The following is a 26334-nucleotide window of genomic DNA, read 5'->3' as shown; positions in this document are numbered from 1 at the left end:
ATATGAAGGGTTCAGATGCAAAAAGCCTCTAAGTGCTATCTGAAATTTTCTTCTAAAATGAGAGCATTTTCTCAGGTACAGCTTCTTTTCATTGTCATTAAAGTGAAATAACTGAACATAAACATAGGAGCCTGAGAAAATGCTCATTTTAGAAGAAAATTCAGATAGCACTTCATATATAATTGACTAAATAATTAAAAAAAATACTTAAAATAATAACTAATAAAGAATCCTTAATTTATTTACAATTTTCATCGGAGATGCCTTGCTTGGTCGATATCTTACAACATTAAATACAGGAGATAAGATAATTCTAGAGCAAGAACAGAGATGAAAGCGTTTTATGCGAGAGTGAAGGAAATCCACCTGCGTGCATTCATTCACACTCATGTTACAATAATACGCTCTTTACTTGACAGCTGTTGTTAAAATAACGCGATAGAAGCTGCCTCAAACGCAGAAATATAAAGAAATGAAGAATATTGTGTCTGAAAGCTGTGCGTGCCGTCCCCCCTCCCGCACCCTGCCCGGCGGTAATGGTACTGTCCAACCGCGAGCGCAGAACACGGAAATGGAGAATAATTAGTCATTTGTATGTTTGTTCAACAATCATATTCGGACGCAGCATTTATCTAGTTCATTTTGATAGTGCAAATTGAACAAAGCACTGCAAAGCCTTACACGGAGTTTCCTATTGTGAGAGAAAGTCAGAGTTGTGAGATATAAACTCGCAATTGCGAGAAAAAAAGTCAGAATTGCGAGTTTATATCTCAGAATTGCGAGTTTATATCTCAGAATTGCGACTTTATATCTCAGAATTGCGAGTTTATATCTCAGAATTCTGAGAAAAAAAAGTCAGAATTGCGAGATAAAAAGTCGCAATTGCGAGTTTATATCTCAGAATTGCGACTTTATATCCCAGAATTCTGAGAAAAAAAGTCAGAATTGCGAGTTTATATCTCAGAATTGCGAGTTTATATCTCAGAATTGCGAGTTTATATCTCAGAATTGCGAGTTTATATCTCAGAATTCTGAGAAAAAAAGTCAGAATTGCGAGTTTATATCTCAGAATTGCGAGTTTATATCTCAGAATTGCGAGTTTATATCTCAGAATTGCGACTTTATATCTCAGAATTCTGAGAAAAAAAGTCAGAATTGCGAGTTTATATCTCAGAATTTTGAGAAAAAAAGTCAGAATTCTGAGATAAAAAGTCAGAATTCTGAGTTTATATCTCAGAATTGCGAGTTTATATCTCAGAATTGCGAGTTTATATCTCAGAATTGCGAGTTTATATCTCACAATTCTGAGAAAAGAAGTCAGAATTCTGAGAAAAAAAGTCAGAATTCTGAGATAAAAAGTCGCAATAACCTTTTTTATTTTTTTATTCAGTGGCGGAAACGGGCTTCCATAGAAACGGGCTTCCATATAATACAGCCACAGTACACAGGTGAAAAACGACATCTGAAATTTGAGCTGAGGGAGGAGTGATTAGGAAAACACGCCTCTTCTCATTTATACAACTTCACTGGACAGACTTCAGGAGTCGAGCAGCGGCGCGCAGAAGGGCTTCGCTAACTTCACCTAACTCATTTTTATATCAGTGGTATTTCTTCTTTAATTTTCTGGACTTAAACGACCGCAGAAATTACTCTACCATACTCCCAAAGCGTAACGACAATGAAGAAAGTGACCGTCGCGGAACCGAGCACACATACTGTCCTGACATCCACTCCTATGAGCGAAGGGTCGACGACTTACCGAACGGTAAACTTCGGGGCAGCTCAGCTACAGCCGGTCCAGTACACAAACAGCCAAATGGCGGAGCCGAGCACACAGACTGTCCTGACATCCACTCCTGTCGGTATGAGCGAAGGGTCGACGACTTACCGAACGGTAAACCTCGCGGGAGGTCAGTTACAGCCGATCCAGTACGTGAAAAGCCAAGTGGATGGGAACGTGATGTACGGCGGCGCACGTTACCTGGTGCCTGTGCAGCAGCGGCCCTCGGAGTCCATCGTGTACCTGAGACAGGCGCCGCGCGTAATGCAACAGATGTACTTACAGAACGTTCAGAACGTTCAGCCCGTCAGCATTGGCAGCGTCGAAGAAACCGATACCTACATACAAAGAGTGAGTGTTCATTCTTATTTCTTACTTCTCCTTTGTGTTACATTTGTATCCAGATGATGCATATCATTATTATTTAATATATGGTATTCACATTGTAACTGTTTACAGGGTTACAGGTAGTTTGGAACAGTAGAAAATATTACCAAAATTGGTAAAAGACAAGATGCTGCTGATCAGATGCTGTCGTGTCAATGCAGCTGCAGGCTATTGAAGTTAAATATCAGCACATAATGTAGTTCAAAAGTTTTAGGTTTCTTTAGCGCCCCCTAAGATCAGACACTGACATAAATACCATAAAACCTTTATGAAATCTGGACATTGCGCATACAAGATACAGATCAATTTGTCATTATGGGCCACACCTTATTTATTTTAATAAAAATAAATAAATAAAAATCAGTGAATCACTTTGGTAAGCCTGTAATAATTATTTATATTTTAGAGCTGTCATTTGGTCATTATTAAGGAAAAAAAAGGTCAGGCTACTGTAGTGAAAGGTGTGTGTGTGAAGCCCCCAAAAATTAACCTCAAAAAGAGTTGTAAAAAAAGGGAACGCGGCTGTGCCATAATAAAGCATGTTTTGATTGCATTGCTTGTATTGATGTACACCTTGTCTGATATGAATAGTAATTATTATGTCTAATACTGTATAAGAGTATATTTTTGTAACATTATTTTAAAACCATTTATTTATAAATTGGAGAACAACTGCACACTCACTTAAGCACATAAATGTGCTTAAGTGAGTGTGCAGTTGTTCTCCAATTTATAAATATATTATATTTTTCTTCAACTTGCACCTCATAAGGTGTGCGTTTGCTTTGCTTTACTAAAACCATTTATTTAACAAGTGAAAACAACAGCATACAACAACAACAAAAGGCATATTTTCAGATATGCATCTCTTTTTGTTATTTATTGTTTTTGTTTTTTTTTGAGTGGGGGCGTTTGGATTTTGTTAGTGATATTCACATTGATAAGACTGGTGTGCCTGAAGCCATCAGATTCTTCTGTGCAGATTAGCAAAATAGAACATATATGTGACCCTGGACCACAAAACCAGTCTTAAGTCGTTGGGGTATGTTTGTAGCAATAGCCAAAAATACACTGTATGGGTCAAAATTATCGATTTTTCTTTTATGCCAAAAATCATTAGGATCTTAAGTAAAGATCATGTTCCATGAAGATATTTTGTAAATTTCTCTTTAGTGTCTTTATCTGGACAATAATTGTGAACATGTTAAATAGTTTTTTGTTTAGTCAACAAAGTTTCTGTTTATTTACTAGAGTAAAAATTGTGACAAACATGTGTGTTTACATGTGTGTAAGTCTTGTGTGTTAGCACAAGACAATGCATTCAAGAAGCCCTTATTTATTAATGTTTTCTTCTTCTGTATTCAGAATGGAAATGGACAAACATCTTTATTCAGCCAGTTATCCAGTCCAGTCAAAAGCCCCGGACCATCTGAGGTAATGAAATCACGTTTATTGTGTATGCAAACAGGCATATAATCAGTAACATTTAAGGCTGAAAACTGTTAGTATGCATTCATACGTTTAGCACACAAACACACACCTAAAGTTACCCTTGACTTGACTTTCATGCCTTAACATGGAATACACAAGGTACTGTATTACACACACTTTCTTCTGGGTTTGTACATGCCTCTGGCCTGTGATCTGAGCTGGGAGAACAAGCTTTAATGTTATCCAGGCTTTAGTGTGTGTGTAGTTGCACGCACATGCTAATATTACAACAATTTATGCGTTTGAGCACAAGTGCAGTACCTGCAGGGCTTAGGGTGTGTCTGACAGAAAGAATGGACTCAGTAATTCCCAGAGGAGACAGTGTGTTAACGCCCATTTAGATTGGGCCCGACAATAGTCATAATATTGGTAGGAAAGTGTTAGAGGGGGTTGCCATTTAACGCAACTGTTATTGTCAACCAGCCTGCAGGTGATAAGAAGATGACAGGTGTATGTTGGAAGAGCTTAAATGTGTACTACCAAACAAACACCTTGCTTTATATGACAAAATATTATGAATATTAAGATGTGAATTAAGTTAAGTATTACTTGTGAACCGAACATTTTTATTGTGCATCATTTCCATTCAAGCTGTAAGTTTGTAAAATTATGCATAACGTGTCAAAATATAATGTTTACGTGTAGTGTGTATATCTAGATATGAAATTAGGCTTGGAATGTGGGAAACAGGATAAGATGTCACACTCTAAAACAACTTTTTTAATAAAAAAAAATAAAAAATCACTTATAAATAATAATAATTTAAAATTATATTTGTATTGTGCCATAAGGTCAGTCTCTGACATTTAGACAGTTCCTTCATTGGTCTTTTCACTGAACAAATTCGCAGGTCTTTCAAACATAATACGCAGCAGAAGGCAAAACATAAATTATTTTGTAAGTTGTCAGGTTTCTAGCAGCTCCATGTATAAGATGGTCTGTATAGGTGTTGAAAATTCATTCTGTGGGTTAAACTAATGCATGTGAAGGTCTAGTGTGTGCCATGTAAGGTTGCGTCATCGGCCTTTCATACAGCAGTTTGAAAAGCATTACACGCAATGATTAAAAGAGAGCTGTCATAGGGTTGTGCTTGCAGACATGCTGGGACAGGAGTTGGGAGCTTATCATCAGATTCAAGTTTCGTACACATAGGAAGATTTTATTGTAGGCGTCTTGCACTCAGACAGGGTTGTCTTAAATTTTAGGTTTGTTTTGTGAGATAGCATTGAAGGCTGGTCAGGAGTTTCACATGATGTCATTATGATCTCATTGGTCTGACACATGCAGTGAAGAATAGTGTGAATGAAAAATGGACTTCAGTTCCTGAGTATTTCATGAGAAGAAAGTGTGATGCATTACCTTATGTGAGGTGTTATGTTGAAATACTGTACAAGAATTGAAACAATATTGGCAGACGTCACATTATAAAGAAGTTATTATAATTGCTGAAGTCAGACTTTGGTTCAATTGTGTTGAATGTTTAAAGTACTGAGTCTTGTTACTTGTTAAATGACAATTAATAATCCAGTATTTATGTACATTAGAATATTTCAAACTACTCTCTCAGGAATTAGGATTTGAGCTGATGAGTGGAGATTTTTATGAGACATTTGTCAGGAACGGAATCATGATTTAATACGTTATTAATCAGACTTAAAGAGTTGGATGATTCAGAACTTGATTAAAACTTTGACTCTTTAACTTTTTCCCATGATTTGACTGCTTGACAGCTCATGATTTAGTTTGGCAAAACAGTGACTTGGAGCAAAATCTGAATGCAAAACCATGTTAAGCTTCAATGCAATGGAGGAGAGGAATTACAGTATGTAAAAATATCATTCATATTTTTTTTCATGCATTTGAACTGGCTGTTTTAAATTCCCAGGTAAGAACTTAAGTAAATTGTCTTTCAAAATTAATCTGAAGGATCGGGATTGCTTGATTATAAAAAAGCTAAGTTACTTCAAAAATGTTCAACAACAGTGAAAAGGGTTCTTTGTAAAGGGATTCAGTTTATTTTCATTTAGAACAATTTGAAATTATATTTATTATTTTTTATGTTGCATAATGCTTAAAAAAATAAAACACAGTCCCCTCGTTCCTTCAAATGTTAAATGTATCTCTCTCCACTGACTTCCTGCGGTCAGACACAACTTGAAAACCGAGCTCCCTCTTCCTTTCACTGTAGACCAGAGCAATGACCTACTGTTCTTACACTGGAACAGAGAGGCTTTTGGCTCACACGTTGACCCATTTTTGCAGACAGTAAGGTATTGTGAAAAGCCAAAGCCAGAAAGGAAATACAGTCACAGGTTCAGTAGCAATGATTCTCATAATTCATGGGAATATGCTTATCAAAAGTTAGATAAGATATAACTGTGTATTCAGCTTTGTATCAAAGTGGAGGGACACTTAAGCCTACAGTTCCAAATTTTGGGGTAAAAATGTACACAGTTTTGCCAGCTCAACTAAAAGTAAAATTTCCAGAACCCGTTTTTCAAAATTGAATGACCTTTTAAAAAAATGTACAGCTTTTGATAACCAACGGACTTGTGTGAATGGACTCGGACTCAGCCTTGGACTTTACATATACAATACATTTGATGAAAATTGTTAATGAAATGACAGCCCCACCCTGATTTAAAGGCCAAGTACAAAGTATTTTCAGATATTTATTAACATGGTGGAATACAATTTTTATTTGTTTGTTTTTTGTGTGGACCTGATGTAATGTTGATTTTTAGAATTACAGATTGCAATGTAATGAAACACTTCCTGCGCATTCCTGTGCAGGGTTGCTCAATTCTACTGTGGGAACCGAGGTTACAGCATAACAACCGAATGAAATTTGCATATAAGAGAAAGTTCAGGTGATCTGGAATTACTCTCAGAAATCCTCTGTGCACTGACTTTTCTATAACTCGTATATCATTTTTAATGCACACTCTTACTCAGTATGCACAAGTGGGAGTTTGTTGAACTGTTAGTTTTGGTAATACTAACTCTAATGATTGAGTGAAACTAGAAGCACTAAACTCTATTATGTGCCCTTGCTTGCTGTGTGCAGAACCTGCTGCGACTTGTCAGACGCTAAAAGTAATAATGTCCAAAGTACGTTTCAATCATTGATTATTTCTTATCTTTCTAATCTTGTAAGAACACACCCAAAAACAATCTTTAATTTACACAACGCTACATTCACTCATGCACAGCTAACTCTGTAAAAATCACAAGTTTAATAATATGTGCAACTGTTAACTGTTGCTCGTTGTGGCAGCTTCAAACCGGTTTTGGCACAGTACAGTCTCAGTAGTGAGTCCACACAAACACACACCCAGTTAACACCGTCACTGCTGGTCTTTCTGACACAGAATGTGTGGAATGTTCTCAAGGACTGACACACCCACTGTCAAAAGCACTTTTTTTTTGCGAGAGCTTTCTAAACAGATGCTAACGCCTGCAAACACCTGGACAACTGTCTCTTTTCCATAGTGCTTCTGCTGCACTGTTAAACCTGCACATTTTACTGTGAGAACGGTTGTAGGATACATGCTCCTGTTGCTGGTCTGGTAGAGTGTGGCACTAGCAACACTAAAAGGACATGCAGGTTATGTTACTAGATCAAAAAAGCACAATCACAAATGTACTGACTGCAGTTGATGTGAAAAAATAGTAAAATAATTAAATAAAAATGCAGTGATATTTTTTAATAGTTTATTTTTTGAGAATTACAGTGGGATTCAAATGGGATTCTAATGAGAATCACTATTGAGAATAATAGAAGAAGAAAAAAAGCTAAAAGTGAAATGTCCAGTTATTGTAGTTGTCATTTTGTATTACACATTTTCTGAAATGTTACGTTCACATATGCAAAATGAGGCATTATCTAATTAAATATGCACTATTTTGCATACATTTCCAGAATACATAAACACACAAAAAGTGTATTTTGGATGTTTTATTTCTTCTAGTCTGAAATGGCAGAAAGGCCAAAAAGCCCAAAATCTCAAAATTGATCAGTACCTGAAAAAAAAAAAAAGAAAAAAGATTTTACCTGTAGTGTCTTGCCTATATTAATTTCTAATTATATTTTTAATCTTTTGATTTTGGGGTGAAATATGACCTGGGCATTTTTGGTGAGATTCTGTCAGTCACTTCTAACAGTTTTACTTAAAGTAGAAAATCAAGGAATGATGTATCAGAATTATGACTAGAGTAATGTCAGATGGGTAAATGACTTACAATTATGTCAGTGCGATTTAAATATTTAAACATAATATCTCAAGTAGTGTCAGTTCATTTATAATTCTGGATGAAACTAGACCCTAAGTGAACCCTCAATGATTCTCTCTCACGAATGATTGGAATCCAGCCCGACCACTCTGACACACCTCAAGTTCTAGATGTTACTGGAAAACTGACAGAACTGTTGCTCTGTGCCTTACATTCAATGTCGTGCCATGAATCATTTTAAACACTGCTAATGCTTTTAGACTGCAAAAACATCAATCAGATCGAATCAGTCCCCATTAACTAGGTAGGGATGAAAGCGCTATTCATGCACCTAAATAGAACATTTGGCCAATAAATATTTTTTAAAAAGTAGCTCTCACAACTTTATATATTATCTAATCTTAAAGGTAGGGTAGGCGATTTTGGAGAGGCTAGCGATAGCAAGCTAGCTTTGAAAACATAAGATACCACGCTCCCTGCAAATCACTCTCCAAAACTCCCTGAAAACTGCAGTTGTTAAGCCCCTTCTGAAAAAGCGCAATCTTGATAACACAATGTTGAACAACTATAGACCAATATCAAATCTTCCGTTCATAGGTAAGATTATTGAAAATGTAGTTTTTAATCAGCTGAACAACTACTTAAACTTAAATGGATACCTGGACAATTTTCAATCTGGTTTCCGAGCACATCATAGCACAGAGACAGCACTCATTAAGATAATCAATGATATTCGCTTCAATTCTGATTCAGGCAAAATATCAGTTCTGGTACTACTAGATCTTAGTGCTGCGTTTGATACGGTTGATCATAACATACTTCTAGAGAGACTGGAAAACTGGATCGGGCTTTCTGGGATGGTACTCAAATGGTTCAGGTCATACTTAGAAGGGAGAGGTTATTATGTGAGTATAGGAGAGCATAAGTCTAAGTGGACGTCCATGACATGCGGAGTCCCACAAGGCTCAATTCTTGCACCGCTCTTGTTTAGCCTGTATATGCTCCCACTAAGTCAAATAATGAGAACCAAATTGCCTATCACAGCTATGCTGATGATACCCAGATTTACTTAGCCTTATCTCCAAATGACTACAGCCCCATTGACTCCCTCTGCCAATGCATTGATGAAATAAACTGTTGGATGTCCCAGAACTTTCTTCAGTTAAATAAGGAGAAAACTGAAGTCATTGCATTTGGAAACAAAGATGAAGTTATCAAGGTGAATGCATACCTTGACTCTAGGGGTCAATCAACTAAAAACCAAGTCAAAAATCTTGGGGTGTTTCTGGAGACAGACCTTAGTTTTAGTAGTCATGTCAAAGCAGTAACTAAATCAGCATACTATCATCTCAAAAACATTGCAAGAATTAGATGTTTTGTTTCCAGTCAAGACTTGGAGAAACTGGTTCATGCCTTTATCACCAGCAGGGTGGATTATTGTAATGGTCTCCTCACCGGCCTTCCAAAGAAGACCATTAGACAGCTGCAGCTCATCCAGAACTCTGCTGCCAGGATTCTGACTAGAACCAGAAAATTTGAGCATATTACACCAGTCCTCAGGTCCTTACACTGGCTTCCAGTTACATTTAGGATTGATTTTAAAGTACTTTTACTCGTTTATAAATCTCTAAATGGCCTAGGACCTAAATACATTGGAGATATGCTCACTGAATATAAACCTAACAGACCACTCGGATCATTAGGATCGAGTCAGTTAGAAATACCAAGGGTTCACACAAAACAAGGGGAGTCTGCTTTTAGCTATTATGCCGCCCGCAGTTGGAACCAGCTTCCAGAAGAGATCAGATGTGCTAAAACATTAGCCACTTTTAAATCCAGACTCAAAACTCATCTGTTTAGCTGTGCATTTGTTGAATGAGCACTGTGCTACGTCCGAACTGATTGCACTATGTATAATCACTTTCTATTCTTAAATGTTTTAAATTTCTTTAAAATCAATTTTTAAATCACTTTGTTTTTATTGTTGTGATTTTTATTATTTTTAATTTCTTATTATTTTTAATGACTATTTCACTTCTTTTTATGTAAAGCACTTTGAATTACCATTGTGTATGAAATGTGCTATATAAATAAACTTGCCTTGCCTTGCCTTGCCTTGCCAAAGCCACGCTTCCTCCAAAACACATGAACGTGCAGCGGCTAACCAGTGACATGATAAGAGACTGCATAGATTACCTCATGGTGAAAAAACATTATAAAGGGCATAATATGACAATAATAGCGGCTTCCATTCTCGCTCAGTCTGCAATCTCAGACGACCCTGATTATAAGATGACCCCCCTTTTTCCAGATGTACCTTTTGGAAAAAGGCTTTTTGAAAACCAAATCTTGTTTGTTTTGTTTGTTTTTTCTCTTTGTAAAACAAATTTTTTTCTTAAATTATTTTCAAATTGCATATTTTTCCTATATTAATTTTTGTTTTGAAAGTATGGTAAATACCGATAAAATGTACCAACAATGACATTGAAAAATATACACTTTTTGATATACCATAAAAATAACAGGTAGCCCATCTGATTTATATAACATTTAGGCTATCCATCTCATAGTAGCCAACCAAAATTTTATTAACAGTAGAAGTGAAATCTTATTGTAGTCTTCAAATCTGGGTACTGTCTTATGTTTTAAAATCACTTACAGAGGAAGTTTGGTCCCATCAGGCTAACATGACAGTCACGACTCGTGCTGCTGTAAGCTTTTCTTTTTGTTTTGTTTTCGCCCGCGATCTTTAAAACCCACATTACATTACATATTTCATGGCACACTCGTTTTATGTGTTTTTGGCGCCACCTATTGTTGTGGGTGTATTACTGACATGTCAAAGTCTAGACCCCGAATATAAGACGACCGCGTTTTTTCAGATGTATTTCCAAGAAAAAAACATCATCTTATATTCGGGACAATACAGTATATCTGTTGACATTCCGGTAGGACATCATGATCATATTGTGCATTTCCACCACTACTAATGCTTTCTAGCAGATGATAATGTTCAAAATGCAGAATTTGCATAAAGACCCTTCCATCAACAGCTTCAGTAGCTGCATGCCCCAAAATGTTTTGCCGCTCCCCAGGATGCCTTCAGTATGTATGGTCAGGGCCGTAGCTAGTGGGGTGAAAGGTGGGGACAATTCTAAATCCAGGAATTATACTATATAGGCCCATGTTCTGTGAATAATTCTAATATTTTATTAGTTGTATAACTGAGATATTATGAAAACCACAAAAAAGCATGCAATTTGGTTAAATTAATTTTCTAATATCTGCTCCTCTACCCTCCCGAAAAATGGTTTAGTCAGATACGGTATCCTCAGAAGTCCCACCCAGATCGTGAACAAGATGACAAATCAGAGTTGAGACGTCAAATGAAGTTAGCGATGTACATTAGTGATGGGAAGTTCGGATCATTTTACTGACTTGGACCTTTGAGTCTCGTTCAGCAAAATGAACGAATCTTTTTTCGAGTCATTTCGTTCATTTTAGCAAAATATAATTAAAATGTTACGTGCTACTTCCCTAACACATCTACTACTTATGCAAACGTTGATCACACTACAAACAATACAAAACTAATGCTATAAGAAACATAAAAGATTAATTCATTGTTTATCTGGTTCTGTCTATTATTAGCTCACCTCACCTCTTATCTGACAAGTCTTCGGGTTTGAGGCGTTCGTTCATCACGTGACAGCCTCATAAGCCAAACCTATGCAGTCAGAGCCGGAAAGAGAATTGATTAGTTCATCTCTCGAGTCTTTCGAGTCATTCGTTCTTTTGTCACGTGATGTGACCGCATTGGACAGATAAATTAGTTAATTTACAAGCTTCCTTACAAACGGGTGCATAGTTGTTGTTATTATTATTATTATTTACTCTTACAGTTACGTGATGCGTTTCTGGTCTCAAATTGTAGCTTTTTAATTACAGTTTATAAATGTGAATTTCTGTCATGATGGTTCTTTTCCATAACACTGAATGTGGTAACAAAGGTAATAAACTAAAGAGTTGGTTATTATTGTTATTATTAAGTATTTTTCCCTCAGACTGAATAGGTGTAGCTTATGAGGCTGTCACATGATGAACGAACGACTCAAACCCGAAGACTCGGGAGACGAACTAATCAATTCTCTTTCCGGCTCTGACTGCATTGGTTACGCGTATGGGGCTGTCACGTGATGAACGAATGACTCAAATCCGAAGACTCGAAACTACTCGAAACTGAACTAATTCAGTGCAGAACCTATAGGATGTTGCGCATGCGCGACTGAACGAATCACTCTCCGAGAAGACTCGTTCTTCCCGAGTCACATTAAAGATTCGTTCAAAAAGAACGAATCGTTCAAGAACGACCCATCACTAATGTTCATGCTGACTGACAATGTCGGGGAAAAGAAAATATAAGTTACCAGAAACGGAATGAAAAGAAGGAGAGAGAGGCCAGGAGAATTGCTGTATCCCAGTCTATCAAGACCTTAAGACAGGTTAGTATGTTGTCATGTAAACTATCGACCACCGCTCAATCTCAATCATCAATATTTTTTCAGGGGGCCCCCAATCCTCTAGCTACGGCCCTGTGTATGGTCCACTCATTTCTCGGCATGTAGTTTTGTTTGCTGCTTTTAAGAGTATTGTTAGAGAAGTCACTCAGGATTGTCTGATCTGGATCGAAGCACAGGGGTGTGGTGTTTCACTTACTATTCTTTGAGGTGTGAACTGGCTGATGTCTCTCACTCACAATCTAGTGTAAAGAATTTAACACATACTTGAAAAGGTTAAGCCTTATTTCTAAGCGTACATAGACAGAGGTTATTGCCTTCTTGTGAAGTTTCCTCCATTTTGACCTACTAACTGTTATGTAAGAATCACATTTTGCATGTTTAAAGGAAAAAAGTGTTGATCCTGTAGCTGATTTGTTAGCTGAGTTGATTAGCTGGTAATCTTACAGCATAACATCTTTTGTAACTCAACAAAGGTTTTGCACTCCCGCTCAAAATATCCTGTCCAACCTTTATGCCTTTTTCCAGTCGGAGCTGGAATGTTCAAGCGTTCGAGAGGAAATCGTGGACCTGAGAGAAATAAAGAATGGTCTTTCTGAGATTAAGACCGAGGTTATCAATGTGGAACCGATCGCCAAGATGGACAACCGCTTCTTTGGCGAGCTTCTTGCCGAGGTTTACCGCAAGAACTCCGATATTCACACTTGCATCTCCGAGCATGTGGCCAAGATTCGCGGAAGGTGAGGCGCTATTCTTTATTTATTATCAACGATCTAACACATCCTTCAGAATCGTAATGCTATTTTAAAAAATGGTTATTTCATAATAAATACATTTTCGCAAGCAATTTATGAAATTGCATCATTAAATTATAATTTCGATGTAGTTGTGCTGTGCAAATGTCATGTTCCATTTTTAGCGAATTCCTCTCTATTTGAAGATAGAGAGGTTATCTGCATGCACAATGCAGATAACCCTAAGCAACATTAACGCTGTCAATCTAGATGACTGAAGACTTCACACATGTTGAGAAAACCAATTATAGACCATTATCGAAAAGGAAATCTCATCTGTTTACGTAATCTGCAGTTACTTTCACAAATGACTTATTAGAGTGTTCAAAAACCTGAAACCTCTAGTCTACACCTTGTCCAAAATTGTCCAAAAATTACAATGCTTAATCCAGCGATTAATGGCAAGTTAAGAGGTTCTGTACTTGACACATTGGAAATTATTGTGAGAACAGCAACAGCTCTGGACGCCTCTGCTTTAAGGCTCTTTTTTTTTTTTTTGACTCATTCATACTGTTCTTTGTCTCTGTAGGAAACACCTTCTGGACCCCACCATTGACTACAAGGTAGGGAGTGGCAAATTGTTCAGTTCATGTGGAGTTGGCTGAACGTTTTCCATATTGCATAAAGGATTTCAAGTTTCAGTTGGTTAATTCTAAACCTTAATGTTATCATTAGCAAGGATATTCAATGACATTAATATCGCTTTTGCATTTTTTGACATTAGTTCAAACAAACAAACAAAAAAGAATATTATGCAGTTCATGGACACAGTAACTTCAGTGCACCTTCTCTAGAATGAAAATGTTTTATAAATTTCATTCATTTCATTTTCATATTTTTGTTGGGGCATAAAGTAAAAAAAATATCAAGTTGATAGAATTGTCCTCATATCATAATAAAGAAAGAATAATCATTTAAATGTAATTCTTGAAAAGAAGAGCTTATTAAGTAGTATGTAGTGCATAATCTTTTTTACCTATTATTTTATTTTATAAAGTTGTTCAACTTTTTACACTGAAGTTGTTAAACTCATATCTGTCTGTCTGTGTGTGTGTGTGTGTGCAGGTGGAAAAAGAAGATATAGACAGTCTCATTCCTAAAGGAGTGTCCGAGCTGACTAAGCAACAAATCCGCTACCTGCTGCAGGTGAGAACTTATAGACAAATTATGAATGTCTGCCTTGCCCACTTCCACTCCGCCCCACCCACCTCTCAGTACACCCCACCCTCAGACAGCTCTCCTGACAGCAGTAGATTATTCGTTTATGAGCCTGTCCCAAGAACACATGTTCCTCCAGGCACAACGGAGCCTCACAGTTATTCTGTTTATTTCACATAGGAGTACAATAAAAATAGATACCCACAGATACATTGTTTAACATTATAGATGTGACACATTCAACTTTGAGTTAGTTAGATTAGATTAATTGCTGTCATTTTTCATGTGTTTTTTTGAATGACCCCTTAGTTCAGTAAAGAGCAAAATTGTGACACCGGACGACAAAACCAGTCTTAAGTGTCAATTTTTTGAAATTGAGATTTATAAATAATCTGAAAGCTGAATAAATAAGCTTTCCATTGATGTATGGTTGTTAGGATAGGACAATATTTAGCCGAGATACAACTATTTGAAATCTGGAATCTGAGGGTGCAAAAAAATCAAAATATTGAGAAAATATCACCTTTAAAGTTGTCCAAATGAAGTTCTTAGCAATGCATATTACTAATCAAAAATTAAGTATAATACATTTACGGTAAGAAATTTACTAAATATCTTCATGAAACATGATCTTTACTTAATATCCTAATGATTTTTGGCATAAAATAAAAATGGATAATTTTGACCCATACAATGTATTTTTGGCTATTGCTACAAGTGACTTAAGACTGGTTTTGTGGTCCAGGGTCACAATTGATTAATGTACTATGTATATATATGATTAGTTGCGAATAAATGTTCAGCAAATAATGTAAATGATTTATGTTTTTTAAATCGATTAAAAAGGATTATTATATTATATTATGTTTTTTCTCTCATGTAGACTCGTATGACGGCTGATAAGACCATGCGTCTGTTGATGGCCACGTTCAGCAGTCTGCGAGAGGAGTTAGTGCACATGCAGGATGATCTGAGGGTGAGTACAATCATTCTACCACTAAACCAACCCACGGCCTCCTGTCCTGTAGAAACAGTCCCCGGTTTCCACTGTAGATGTGGTGATGAAATATATCTGGTTCTGCCCTGTGGGCGTGCGTTTGTTGTACAACCCAGCTTTCAGCTGACCTTGTCTTTTTCAAGGTGTGATGCGTGTATAAACAGATTCAAGGGTATGATGTAACGGCTACACAACAGCCCTTCAAATATTACGTTAGCTTAATTTTGTTGCAAATAAAACCATTTTATATTTTCTTTTGGACATGGGAAAATTACAAGACTTTATATGTTAACTATAATAATATGCATGTTGTTTTTGCAAGTACAAATTTAGATTATTGTGGTATATCACAAAAAGACAAACTGCTTTGTTGGTACAGCAAGGGGTAACTCTTCCAGAGCTTTCATTTCCTGTTTGACTGAACAAAGCTTCTGCTGAGTTAAACATAAACCATCATTGGGTCACTGCAAATACATGCACGTCTTTTCAGTCGGTAGGCCAACATGGTGTGGCCAACAGCTACTGAAGACTAAAGCAACTACGTCAGTGTCTGTGTTTGTAATTTTCACTAATGATTCAATCACTTAAATAATCAACTGAAGTTAATTACTTATAATTAGTCTTTTTTGAAACTAGAAACTGCTGATTGAGCAACATAGAAGTACACTGAGTGCACTGTGCACATATGTGTACGACACCTGACTGGCCAGTTGAGGCCTTCTGCTGCCATATATTTTTATGTTATGACTAGGGCTGAACGATTTTGGGAAAATCTGATTGTGATCAGTTTTTGTTTTTTTTCTTCTTGTTTTTTTTTTAATGCATTATGCCAATAAAATGCTACTACTAATAATAGTAAAGGTACTGTAAAATAATTTATTATGATTACTACTACTAAATTAAATAATGCATTTTACTATTGTAATATTTTACTTTAAAATTAAAAATATTTTAGACACATAATAATAATAATAATAATATGTTGTTACAAATAACTGTAAAATTACTATTCCTAACATTTATGTCTTAATTTCTTCATTTTCAAACGTTAATCCATCAAGCTTTTATTTTGCTAAAAAACCGTAGTGAGCCCTTAAAGTTTCTCTTTTGTTGACAGCAGAAGGTTTATAAGTGCTTATTTCAAGAAGATTGTTGGCGCATGTTGCCTTCCCAAATGCATGTTATAAGCAATTCAAACTCAGAGCAGATGCAGAGATGATTTCAAGTGAAGCAGGATTTACTGTGAACTAAGCCGCTCATAATGATCACAATGACGTGCTTTACTCTAAAGTAGTGCTGTCAAACGATTAATCGCATCCAAAATAAATAAGTTTTCGTTTACATAGTATATGTGTGTGTGTGTGTGTACTGTGTATATTTATTATGTGTATATATAAATACAAACACATGCATGTATATACTTAAGAAAAATATGTTGTGTTTGTTAAATATATTTATATATAATATAAAATATAATAATATAAATGTATATGCATGTAAATATTTTCAAAATATATACTGAATGTGTGTATTTATATATACATAATAAATAAACACAGTACACACACATATATTATGTAAACAAACTTAATCGCGATTAAACTTAATCGCGATTAATTGTTTCACAGCACTAATTTACATGCATATATTTATATTCATATAATTTATATTATATAGAAATATATTTAAACGTTACATATTTTTATTAAATATATACATGCATGGGTTTGTATTTATATATACATAATAAATATACACTGTACACACACATATACTATGTAAACAAAATCTTTTATTTTGGATGCGATTAATCGCGAGACAGCACTACTCTAAAGCATATATATTAGAATATAATTAATTCAATTACATTGGAGCCTGTGCGATTTTCATAATCCAACCATTTCGCTATTTCAATTTTATTTTATTAATCGTGCAACTGTAATTATGACCATACTGTATATTTGATCATTGTCCCTTTCTTCTCACAAAATTAAAAATAAATAAATAAAACTTGAATCAATATTTTATTTAAGTTTTGTAGCTTGTTCAGGTTTTTTTTATTTTTTAAGAAAACAGCCTCTTTGTTAACAGACACATTTGCACCAAACGTGTTGCCTTAAACTTATGGCAAGCGTTTCTCCCTTTTGAACACCCAGATGCCTATTTTTATTACACTAGTTATATGGTTGGTTGCATTTGGATTTATTGTGTGCGTTTTATTGTGCAGCGTCTGGAGAGTGAGAAGGAGGAGCTGGAGAGAGATCTGAGCTTCAAGGCAGATCAGGCTCAGCAATACGACAGACTACTGGAGACCGTACGTGAGCACAACAGACAACTGCAGGTAGGGAGCGCCACCACTAAACTTCCCTTAGTCACGCTTCATCGCTTCTGCAAAAAATACAACATCAATAGCACTCATATAATCATGACATTATATGATAAATGTAGATCCAGCTCTGATCTTTGCACACTTCTTTCTCTCAGGTGGCTGTGAAGGATAGTAATAATGCTCAACGTACTTTAGAAAGTCAGCTACTGACCATGCAGAGCAAAGACCCCAGCAAAGACTTCCGCATTATAGAATTGGAGGGCAACAAGAGAGCCCTGGAGCAGGAAAACGAGTTACTCAGGAAGAAGGTGGGCAACATTAACTCGATTTTTATGATTTATTCTGTATTTCAATTGCATGTGTTCAGTAAGTCACCAAAATAAGTTTTGCGAATGCAAATATTTAGAATTATACACACTTGCAGCATAATAAACTAAACAAAAATGCAGTTTTTTGTCATTTTTAAAAACGTTGTATTATTTAAATACTACTTATTACAAAAACTTGGTGTGAAACCTACGTGTTGTTACATGAACTATTTTTTATTTTTTTTAAACTACAAAATACACATGACATGACTTACAAGAATAGTTCTTGGTTCATTTCCAGAGAGATATGAATTAAATTGATGGTTCATTGAGTCACATCCGTCATCGCTCTGTTGGCCTGTTTCACTAAACCTTTCATTAAAAGAACTGACACAGTCAATCGTTCATAAAGCTGTATACACTGGTCACACTGCATGTTTGTGTGCAATGAAGTGTGCAGCAAAGTCAACGCAGATGGTTCACGGAAAACTCATTTAGACTGTGGCTCATCCAGTCCAATTATACATGTTATAATATTATGTTTCAGTATTTATTGTTATTAAATACAGCGATAATTAGCAGTCTTGTATAAATTCTAAGGTCTTATTTTTGTCTCCCTTTTAATGTTTCGTGTGGATTTATGGATATCTCTTCCGCAGTTGTCAGGGCAGTGCAGTAGTTCCACTGTCCAAATCAAAACACAGGAGCTGTCCAGAGAGTATGAACAGATGCTGAAAGCTCTACGAGAGGAGAAGGACAGAGAACTCAAGACCCTGCAGGTAAATAAATAATAAGTAAATAGGGAAGAAAAAAAAACATGGTAAAGTTGGTATAATATACAGCCTCAAGTTGCTTATCACCTTTATAAAATGGCGTCAAGACTCAAATGTAAACTGACTGAAATATAGTTCAGTAATATAGTTATGTGTCCAAATTGTAGGCTGTGTATGGTTGGCAAACGATTTCAAATGTTTGGGTTTGGTAAGATTTTTGGACCGTTTTTGAAAGAAGTTTCTTATGCTCACCAAGACTACATTGATTATCATCACAGTAAAAACTGAAATAATGTAAAATATTATTACAATTTAAAATTACCGTTTTGAATTACTACTTTATTCCTGTGATGGCAAATCTGAATTTTCAGCAGTCTTTACTCCAGTCTTCAGTGTCACATGACCCTTCAGAAATATGTTGATTTGGTGCTCAAGAAACATTTCTTATTATTATCAATGTTAAAAACAGTTGTGCTGCTTAATATTGTTGTGGAATCCTTAAAACATTTTAGATTCTTCGATGAATAGAAAGTTTAACAAACAGCTTTTTAAAAAAAGTTTAAAAGCCTTTACTGTCACTTACTATCAATTAAATGTGTCCTTGTTGAATAAAACAATTCATTTCTTAAAATAAATAAAAAATCAAACTGAACCCAAACTTGTGAACGGTACTGTAGAATCCTTCAAATCTCAATACATTCAATACAAATAGCATATATTTATTTATTCTTTTCTAGACTCAGCTTGTAAAGATCCAGACCGAGCGCACCATTACACACACCTCTGAAAGCGGTTTGGAGATGCGTATCTCTGAGCTCCTGTCCAAACTAGAACAACGTGAAAGTGTCATCAAACACCAGGAGGAGGTACGTCAACACTGTTATGCAGACATAAAATGCTTTGTCAGAGTTGTTTTTAACAAGCACACAATGCAGTTGTCATCAGTTCTACCATGTGATGCAGCAGGGTGACATTTGCCCAATGTTTCCTTGAGTTATGGCCGTCATCAATTACCAAAATTTAAATTTTGCTAAACCTAGATTTAAGCGAGGTTAATGATTAATTCAGTCATTTGTTATGTACACTATTTTTTTGTTGTTGGAAAAACAGATATTTAATATTATTTCAGCAGACCATACTGACATGTTTAAGGAAAACAACACAAAGTCTGTTTCTGAACAAGTCAGTGAATGAGGACGTAGTTCAATTGGCATCTTAGTTCACATTCTTTAGTTTTTTTTTCGGCCTCAGCTTTACCTCTCAGCCTCATTACTTTTAAGGAATGTGAATTCATTGTATAATTTGAACAGATACCTCTCTTCTTTCCTACTGGAGTACTTCATTCTGACCTTTGACCTTGCACTTTCAGGAAATCAGGCGACTCAAACAGCCGAAGGGTGACAACTCCAGCAGTACAACGAGGACTGTCGTTACCAAGAGGTGTGTGTGTGTGTGTGTGTGTGTTTATTGCATATAAGAACCATGCGGAAACTAAACTGCAATTCAGTCCTAATCGTCATTGTGAACTTTTTCTTATCATGAACAGATGCGTGAACCAGTACCCTCTTCTGGGTCTGCTGAGTGATGAGTACCAGTACACACCACCCATTAAAGAGGACAGGACTGTTGTCATCGAGAGTACGGGGGTCAGCATGTGTACTCATCTAGACGGTAAGACTTTCAATTGTTTGGAAAGGGACACATTTCTCTAGGTGCAGGGTAGAAATGGCTTTTACCAATGTTTTATGATGTTTTGAAATAAAAGCTTTTAGAAAAGGAGGGCATTTACATAGAAGTCTTAAAGGTACAGTAACCCAAAACATTTACCACAAATGGTCAAATAAAACTAAAGTCTAAATTTATTATATATACAGTAATTTTAAATACACTACCGTTAAATTTATTTGTATTTTTTTAAAAAGGATGCATTAAATTACATTTTTTTTAAACTTTTCATTCATCTAAGAATCCTGGAAACACTTCATGCTTCATACTTTTTCACACTACATCAAGCTGCACAACCATTTTAACTAACAATAAGAAGAAGAAAAGTTTCTTGAGCCAAATCGGCATATTAGAATCATTTTAAAGGATCATCATGATACTGAAGAGTGGATTAATGGCAACTGAAAATGGAGCCAAGATGGATAGATACTGACCTCTAACTTTTTTTTGTACTGTAGTGTATTATAATCATTAACCTTGGGCTACAGTTTTCAGTTCTCAGTGGTACATGTTTATTTCCTGAAAAAGAAACAAAATGGTATGAAGAAACTGTTTGCTGTAGTTGCACTAGAAGTTTCCATCATTTCACACCTTGTCCAAAGCATTTATCTTAAGCATGTGTTTGTCTGGGAACAGAACAGAAGTACACTGTTCAGTGGTTAATAATAGATCGCTCCCTGGCGTAGAGGGCCCATGCTAAATTCTACTTGAGCATAAATGAATGAGGCTGTCATTCTGAGCCCAACTTATGATGTCATTGAACTGGTCACAAACTAACTTTTTGCCAGTGACCTCATTATTTTACACACAATAAAAGATGAAAAGGCAAAATGATGCAATATAGCAGAGTGCATATTTAATCACATTGCTGCTTAAACGAAGAATTGTCTTGCCATAAGCACAACAAAGACCACTGAAAACTGAGGTGCTGTGATCTTGCACTAGTTTTAAACGTTAACTGCAGCCCAGTGAATGTTTCCATCGACACCAGCAGTGCCAGAACGTCTTTACAAAAACCCAAATCTCGTAGTCATATTTTCAGAATGGATGAACCAATTTTTCAAAGTCTCATTGCTGGGCGTACTTTCTGGGAAGGAAGCCAGCACGTCTGTATCCACTGAGTTTCCACATATTCGCATCAGAATGAGGACAGATTGGGCTGGAATTCAAGGTTTACTACAAAGAAAGTCAGAGAAGTTTGCCAGCAACATTTTATAATTCATAGTACTATACAAAACAAATCATGAAATCTGACAAGCATTCCCGAGCTATAATAAATGCTGACGGGGGAAGTCCCAGAATTAGATAAGATAGTTATCAATTGGTCAGTGAATAAGAATAAGTTGTCTAGTGAATTGCTCCCTTTGTGTTCTGTTATTACCAATCCTTAAAGAACTTTCTTTCTGACAGGAATGAACAGGAAGAAGATTTAGAGGCCTCCCCGTTTTCCCCGTCCAAATCTCATTCCCGCCCTCCCTCTCTCCCTCTCTCCCTGCATGCTGCCCTCTTTCCAGTGGCTCCTATTGGTGATGGTGGCGCTGATTTTTTTTAGTTTCCATGCTTTGGATTTGGATAATGCCGTATGAAGAAAGAACTAAAACAGCATTTAATGACAGCTGACACAAAATCTTTCAGAAGCATTGTGTTTGTTATAATACTGTGTGACTACTGATAGTTATTTTTATATTTTTGAGTCATCTCTTCATATGATGCACCACAACCTTTAGTAGCCTCCTGTCAACACTACTGTAAGCATGTAAATATTTGGAGAGAGATTATTTGCAAGTATCATATACCTTGACTGGAATAAAAGTTGAGCATTGTCAGTAATGTAAAAGGTGATTGTTGGTTTTCTTATTCATTTGGGTATATTAATTATGCAGATTTTATTTGTTTTTTTATTGTTATGTGACAGAGGTGATGCTTTATGTAGAAAATGATGCATATATGTTATAGTGGTCGGCCGATGCACGTTTTTGAATGGCCCATGCAGGTATTTGGAGAGCGGGATGATCCACTATATAGAAAACAAAAGTCTGGGTTTTCTGATGTTTTTGAAAGTCTCACCAAGGATGCATTTATTTGATCATACAGTAAAAACAGAAAAAATGTGAAATATTATTATGATTTAAAATAACTGTTTTCTATTTTAATATATTATAAAATTTAATTTAAATATGTGATGGTCATTACTCCAGTCTTCCGATTTGTTTCTCAAAAAACATGTCTTATTATTATCGTCAATGTTGAAAACACTTGTGCTGCAAAACCTTTTTACTTTTTAATTTTTTTTTTATAAATAAAAAGATTAAAAGAACAGCATTTATTTGAAACCTACATTTTTGTAATAAGTTTTACTGTCACTTTTGATCAATTTAATGCATCCATGCTGAATAAAATTATTCATTTAAAATAATAATAATAATAATAATAAAAAGAACTGATCCCAAACTTTCAAACAGTAGTGTACATAGAAACTGTAGAAAAGACAAGAATAAGAAAGAAAATTTTAAAACGGAAAATCACGTTATCTGTTTACAAAGCTGTCAGATGTAATCGGCCAATGCCAAATATCTGCTTATTTATTGGTCTGGCTGATACTTTGGTAGACCACTAATATGTAATGTAAACTGGTGAGGGGTTTTACTGCTTTAAAGTGGTTGATAGCACATGGGGTAACAGTGATTGCTGTAAACTATCTATAAATTCTCGCAGATATACTGTATGGAAAATGAAATCTGTCAAATGTCCTATATCTAAACATTGGTTAGAAGACAATTAACAAACAGAAAAACTCTGCTCAGTAGACACTGGCAGCTATAGGGCCTCCATAAACATTTTTGTTTTTGTAGTCTGAAACTGCTGGGATGTTTTTGTCACGGTAATATCTGCATGAATCAAGTGTTGTTGTTTGTTTTACTTGGTTATTCTTCATATGACTCTGACACTTGCTATGTTTGAGTGTGGAGTTTTCTTTGTTTACCTTTATTTCTGTGCAGTTGTTAGTGGTGTGCGAGATTTGGCAAAGTTTGAGTCGTCACGCGGTAGATTGTAGCATTACAGGTAGCTTGGATATCTAGACATTTTTATTTTATTTTTTAAATATCTTGATGTGACTAAAGAAATTATTTTCTTAGAACTCTATAACAATAATGGCTACGTTTACATGCAACCAAATAATCCGTTTGTAATCGGATTGACGGCTCAATCGGACTGAAAAGGCTTCATGTAAACACCTTAATCGATCCGATTGAGCTCGATGGGAATGAAATTTCGATCGGATTGAAGGAGGTGGTTTATTCCTTTTCTAATCCGATTGAGCGTGCATGTAAACACTCGATCGGATTGAAAACCGAAATTGACGTAGAAATAGCGTAATCTGGTCGAGCGGGTCATTCTTTTGAATAAAATGTTGTATAAATGCGTGTCCTGTCATTATAAAACTCTCCTTTCACTCGGCAACTGTGAAGTGGAGCAGGACAAACTCCCACCAGTCCTTGTTTCGGACTCTCATCCACAGGCAACCCGTTTTGTGCACGGGGAGGGGCATTTTTCTGCGTGATGAATATGAGCAGCACGGCACTGCGGTTTATATGTATATTTGTCCAGAAATGGAAAAAATATTAATTCTGCTGTTAAAAACGAATAAAGAAACAGAGAGTAGTTATTATGTGCAAACAGTGTGAGAAACTCTATATTTGTGCAGTGTGCGCATGTCCAAAAAACCCCCCCAATTATTATTATTTGAAGCTTGTGACATATAAACGCGCACATCAACCCGATCACTTTATTTCAGTCGGAATGAATTCAGTCCGATTGAACCAAAAATTGTGCATGTAAACGTAGCCAATGCTGTGTTCAAAGAAAATGATGTTTGATGTGTGATATCCTGACTAAATGCATCTTGTGTATTGAAATGTTGGAGTGCCCCTTTAAAAACGTTTATCTTTTTTTGTGGATGTAACTTTCCATCTTGTAACTCTTTGTGCTTGAAATAAATAATTTTTTTGACCCCTTGACATCTGAGGGTGTTTATTTCTCTTGTACATTGAACCTGAAATCCAAAATACTCTGCTTTGTTTCCTAATTATATTTGGATTGGAGTTTTATTTTGGAGTTTTTTACACATTGCAATAATAGTTCATTTTTATATAGAATTAGTGTTATTTTAGTAATATTTGTATACTATTATAGCTTATAATATTTTGAATTTGATTCTATTTTTATATTTTGTTTTCACTTGTGTTCAGTAAAATAGTTTTAATTAATTTATTAATTCTATTAAATTAGCTTAAATAAAAGTTTTTTTATTTTCCTTCTGTATTTTATTTTATTTCAGTTAATTTAGTTTCATGTAACGAAAAGTTAACGAGAATATCCTTGGAATGAATTGCATAAAAAAGTACAGATAGAGTCAAGAAATAGCTAGTCTAGTCACCAGAGGGCGCTAAATAATAACTTTTCCTTTCTATCACAGGACAGCGATTAAACTTCCCCTCCATCTGCACAATGAGGTCATTATATCTGAAAGGGCTTGACTACCATTTTGATTCATTCATATCATAAAATGGAGAAAATGAAAGTATTTCTTACGATAATCCTGAAAGATCATTTCAAACTGCAAACAACGGCAATGACCTTGCACAATTTTTTGTTATTATTTAGTTATTTAGGCAATGTGCATATAGGCCTACTGTCGTTACGTTGGAATTCAAAACCGTAATTTGTTAACTATAATATCACGAGAGGTCTATAAAATAAAAGTTATATGAGTGCCCTGAAAGACAAACAGTTTGTTTGAACCATACTGCAACATTTACAAAGATGAGATGCAGTAACAGATAACGATGACATAATCAGAGATCAAATCAAATTGGATCTTCAACTCAAATTTGGCAGAACCTCTTCAAAAAAATCAGCCCACACCCATCAGCGAGGCGCTAAACACCACCAGTGCCTGCTTTCCCACAGCACCTACAAAGACTTTAAGAACGGACATCACCCCAGACTAATGACATTTCCCCCTTCACTCGTTTGCTAGCTTTCTCTCTCTCTCTCGCTCTCTCCGGATGATCCCACGGCCTTGCTGTGCTGTACAGTGCAGTGGGAGAGCTGGGGCAGTAATGCAAAGGCATTGATTATGGCTGATAATTCAGAGCTTTGATGTGGATAATGCAGCCCATCTCTTCCTGCACTGGCCGTGCACTCCCAGCCCCTGGGGCCACAGAGGATATTGGGTTTACAGACACTGCTCAGTCTCTCTCTCTATATATCACTCAGTCCATCTCTCGTGCGCATTTTTATGTGTTTTTGACTTTGGCAAGATGCAGTATTTTATTATATAGCTTTGCATTATAATACTGTATTTTATTAACCATTAAGCTGGTAATTATATAAGAGGAAACATTGAGGTTGTTCTGTCTTGGTTTGCTTTATGTTTTTATGTTTGTGTGTGCATGTGTGTGTGGTTCAGGTATACCTTACATTATGAGGAAAAATGTCCCCACAAAGATGGTAATATCCAAAATCCTTATCCGAGTGGGAAAATTTTTTGGTCCCTGTGAGGAAAACAGCTTATAAATCTTTTTTTGGAAATCTAAAAATGGAGAAAGTTAAGTTTAGGGGCAGAGTTAGGGAAGGAGATAGGAAATGCAGTTTTCACAGTATAAAAACCATTACATCTGAATAATAGTGTGTGTGTGTGTGTGTGCGTGAGTGTGTGTGTGTGTGTGTGTGAATACCTGTGCTGCATCCTCTGAGGATGCTTGTGTGTGTGTGTGTCTGTGTGTGTGTCAGGATGTGTTTCTCTTGTGTAAATCATGTGTTCCATGATCTGTTTCTC

General features: G+C 35.8%; 1 protein-coding gene across 1 annotated transcript; it reads left to right on the top strand.

Moving 5' to 3' along the window:
- The first annotated feature begins 1480 nt into the window (after window positions 1-1480).
- Window positions 1481-24511, top strand: pof1b (POF1B actin binding protein). The gene is made up of 13 exons (XM_058758674.1): window positions 1481-2131; window positions 3533-3601; window positions 12937-13148; window positions 13732-13765; window positions 14268-14348; window positions 15244-15336; window positions 17585-17698; window positions 17842-17994; window positions 18654-18773; window positions 19505-19633; window positions 20137-20207; window positions 20314-20438; window positions 21903-24511. The coding sequence occupies exons 1-13, from the start codon at window positions 1679-1681 to the stop codon at window positions 21923-21925; spliced, it is 1677 nt and encodes a 558-aa protein (XP_058614657.1). The 5' UTR covers window positions 1481-1678; the 3' UTR covers window positions 21926-24511.
- The last annotated feature ends 1823 nt before the right edge of the window (window positions 24512-26334 follow it).

The sequence above is a fragment of the Onychostoma macrolepis genome, chromosome 21 (genome assembly GCF_012432095.1).
Source record: "Onychostoma macrolepis isolate SWU-2019 chromosome 21, ASM1243209v1, whole genome shotgun sequence".
NCBI lineage: Eukaryota > Metazoa > Chordata > Actinopteri > Cypriniformes > Cyprinidae > Onychostoma > Onychostoma macrolepis.
This window is presented reverse-complemented; position numbering and strand designations above follow the sequence as displayed.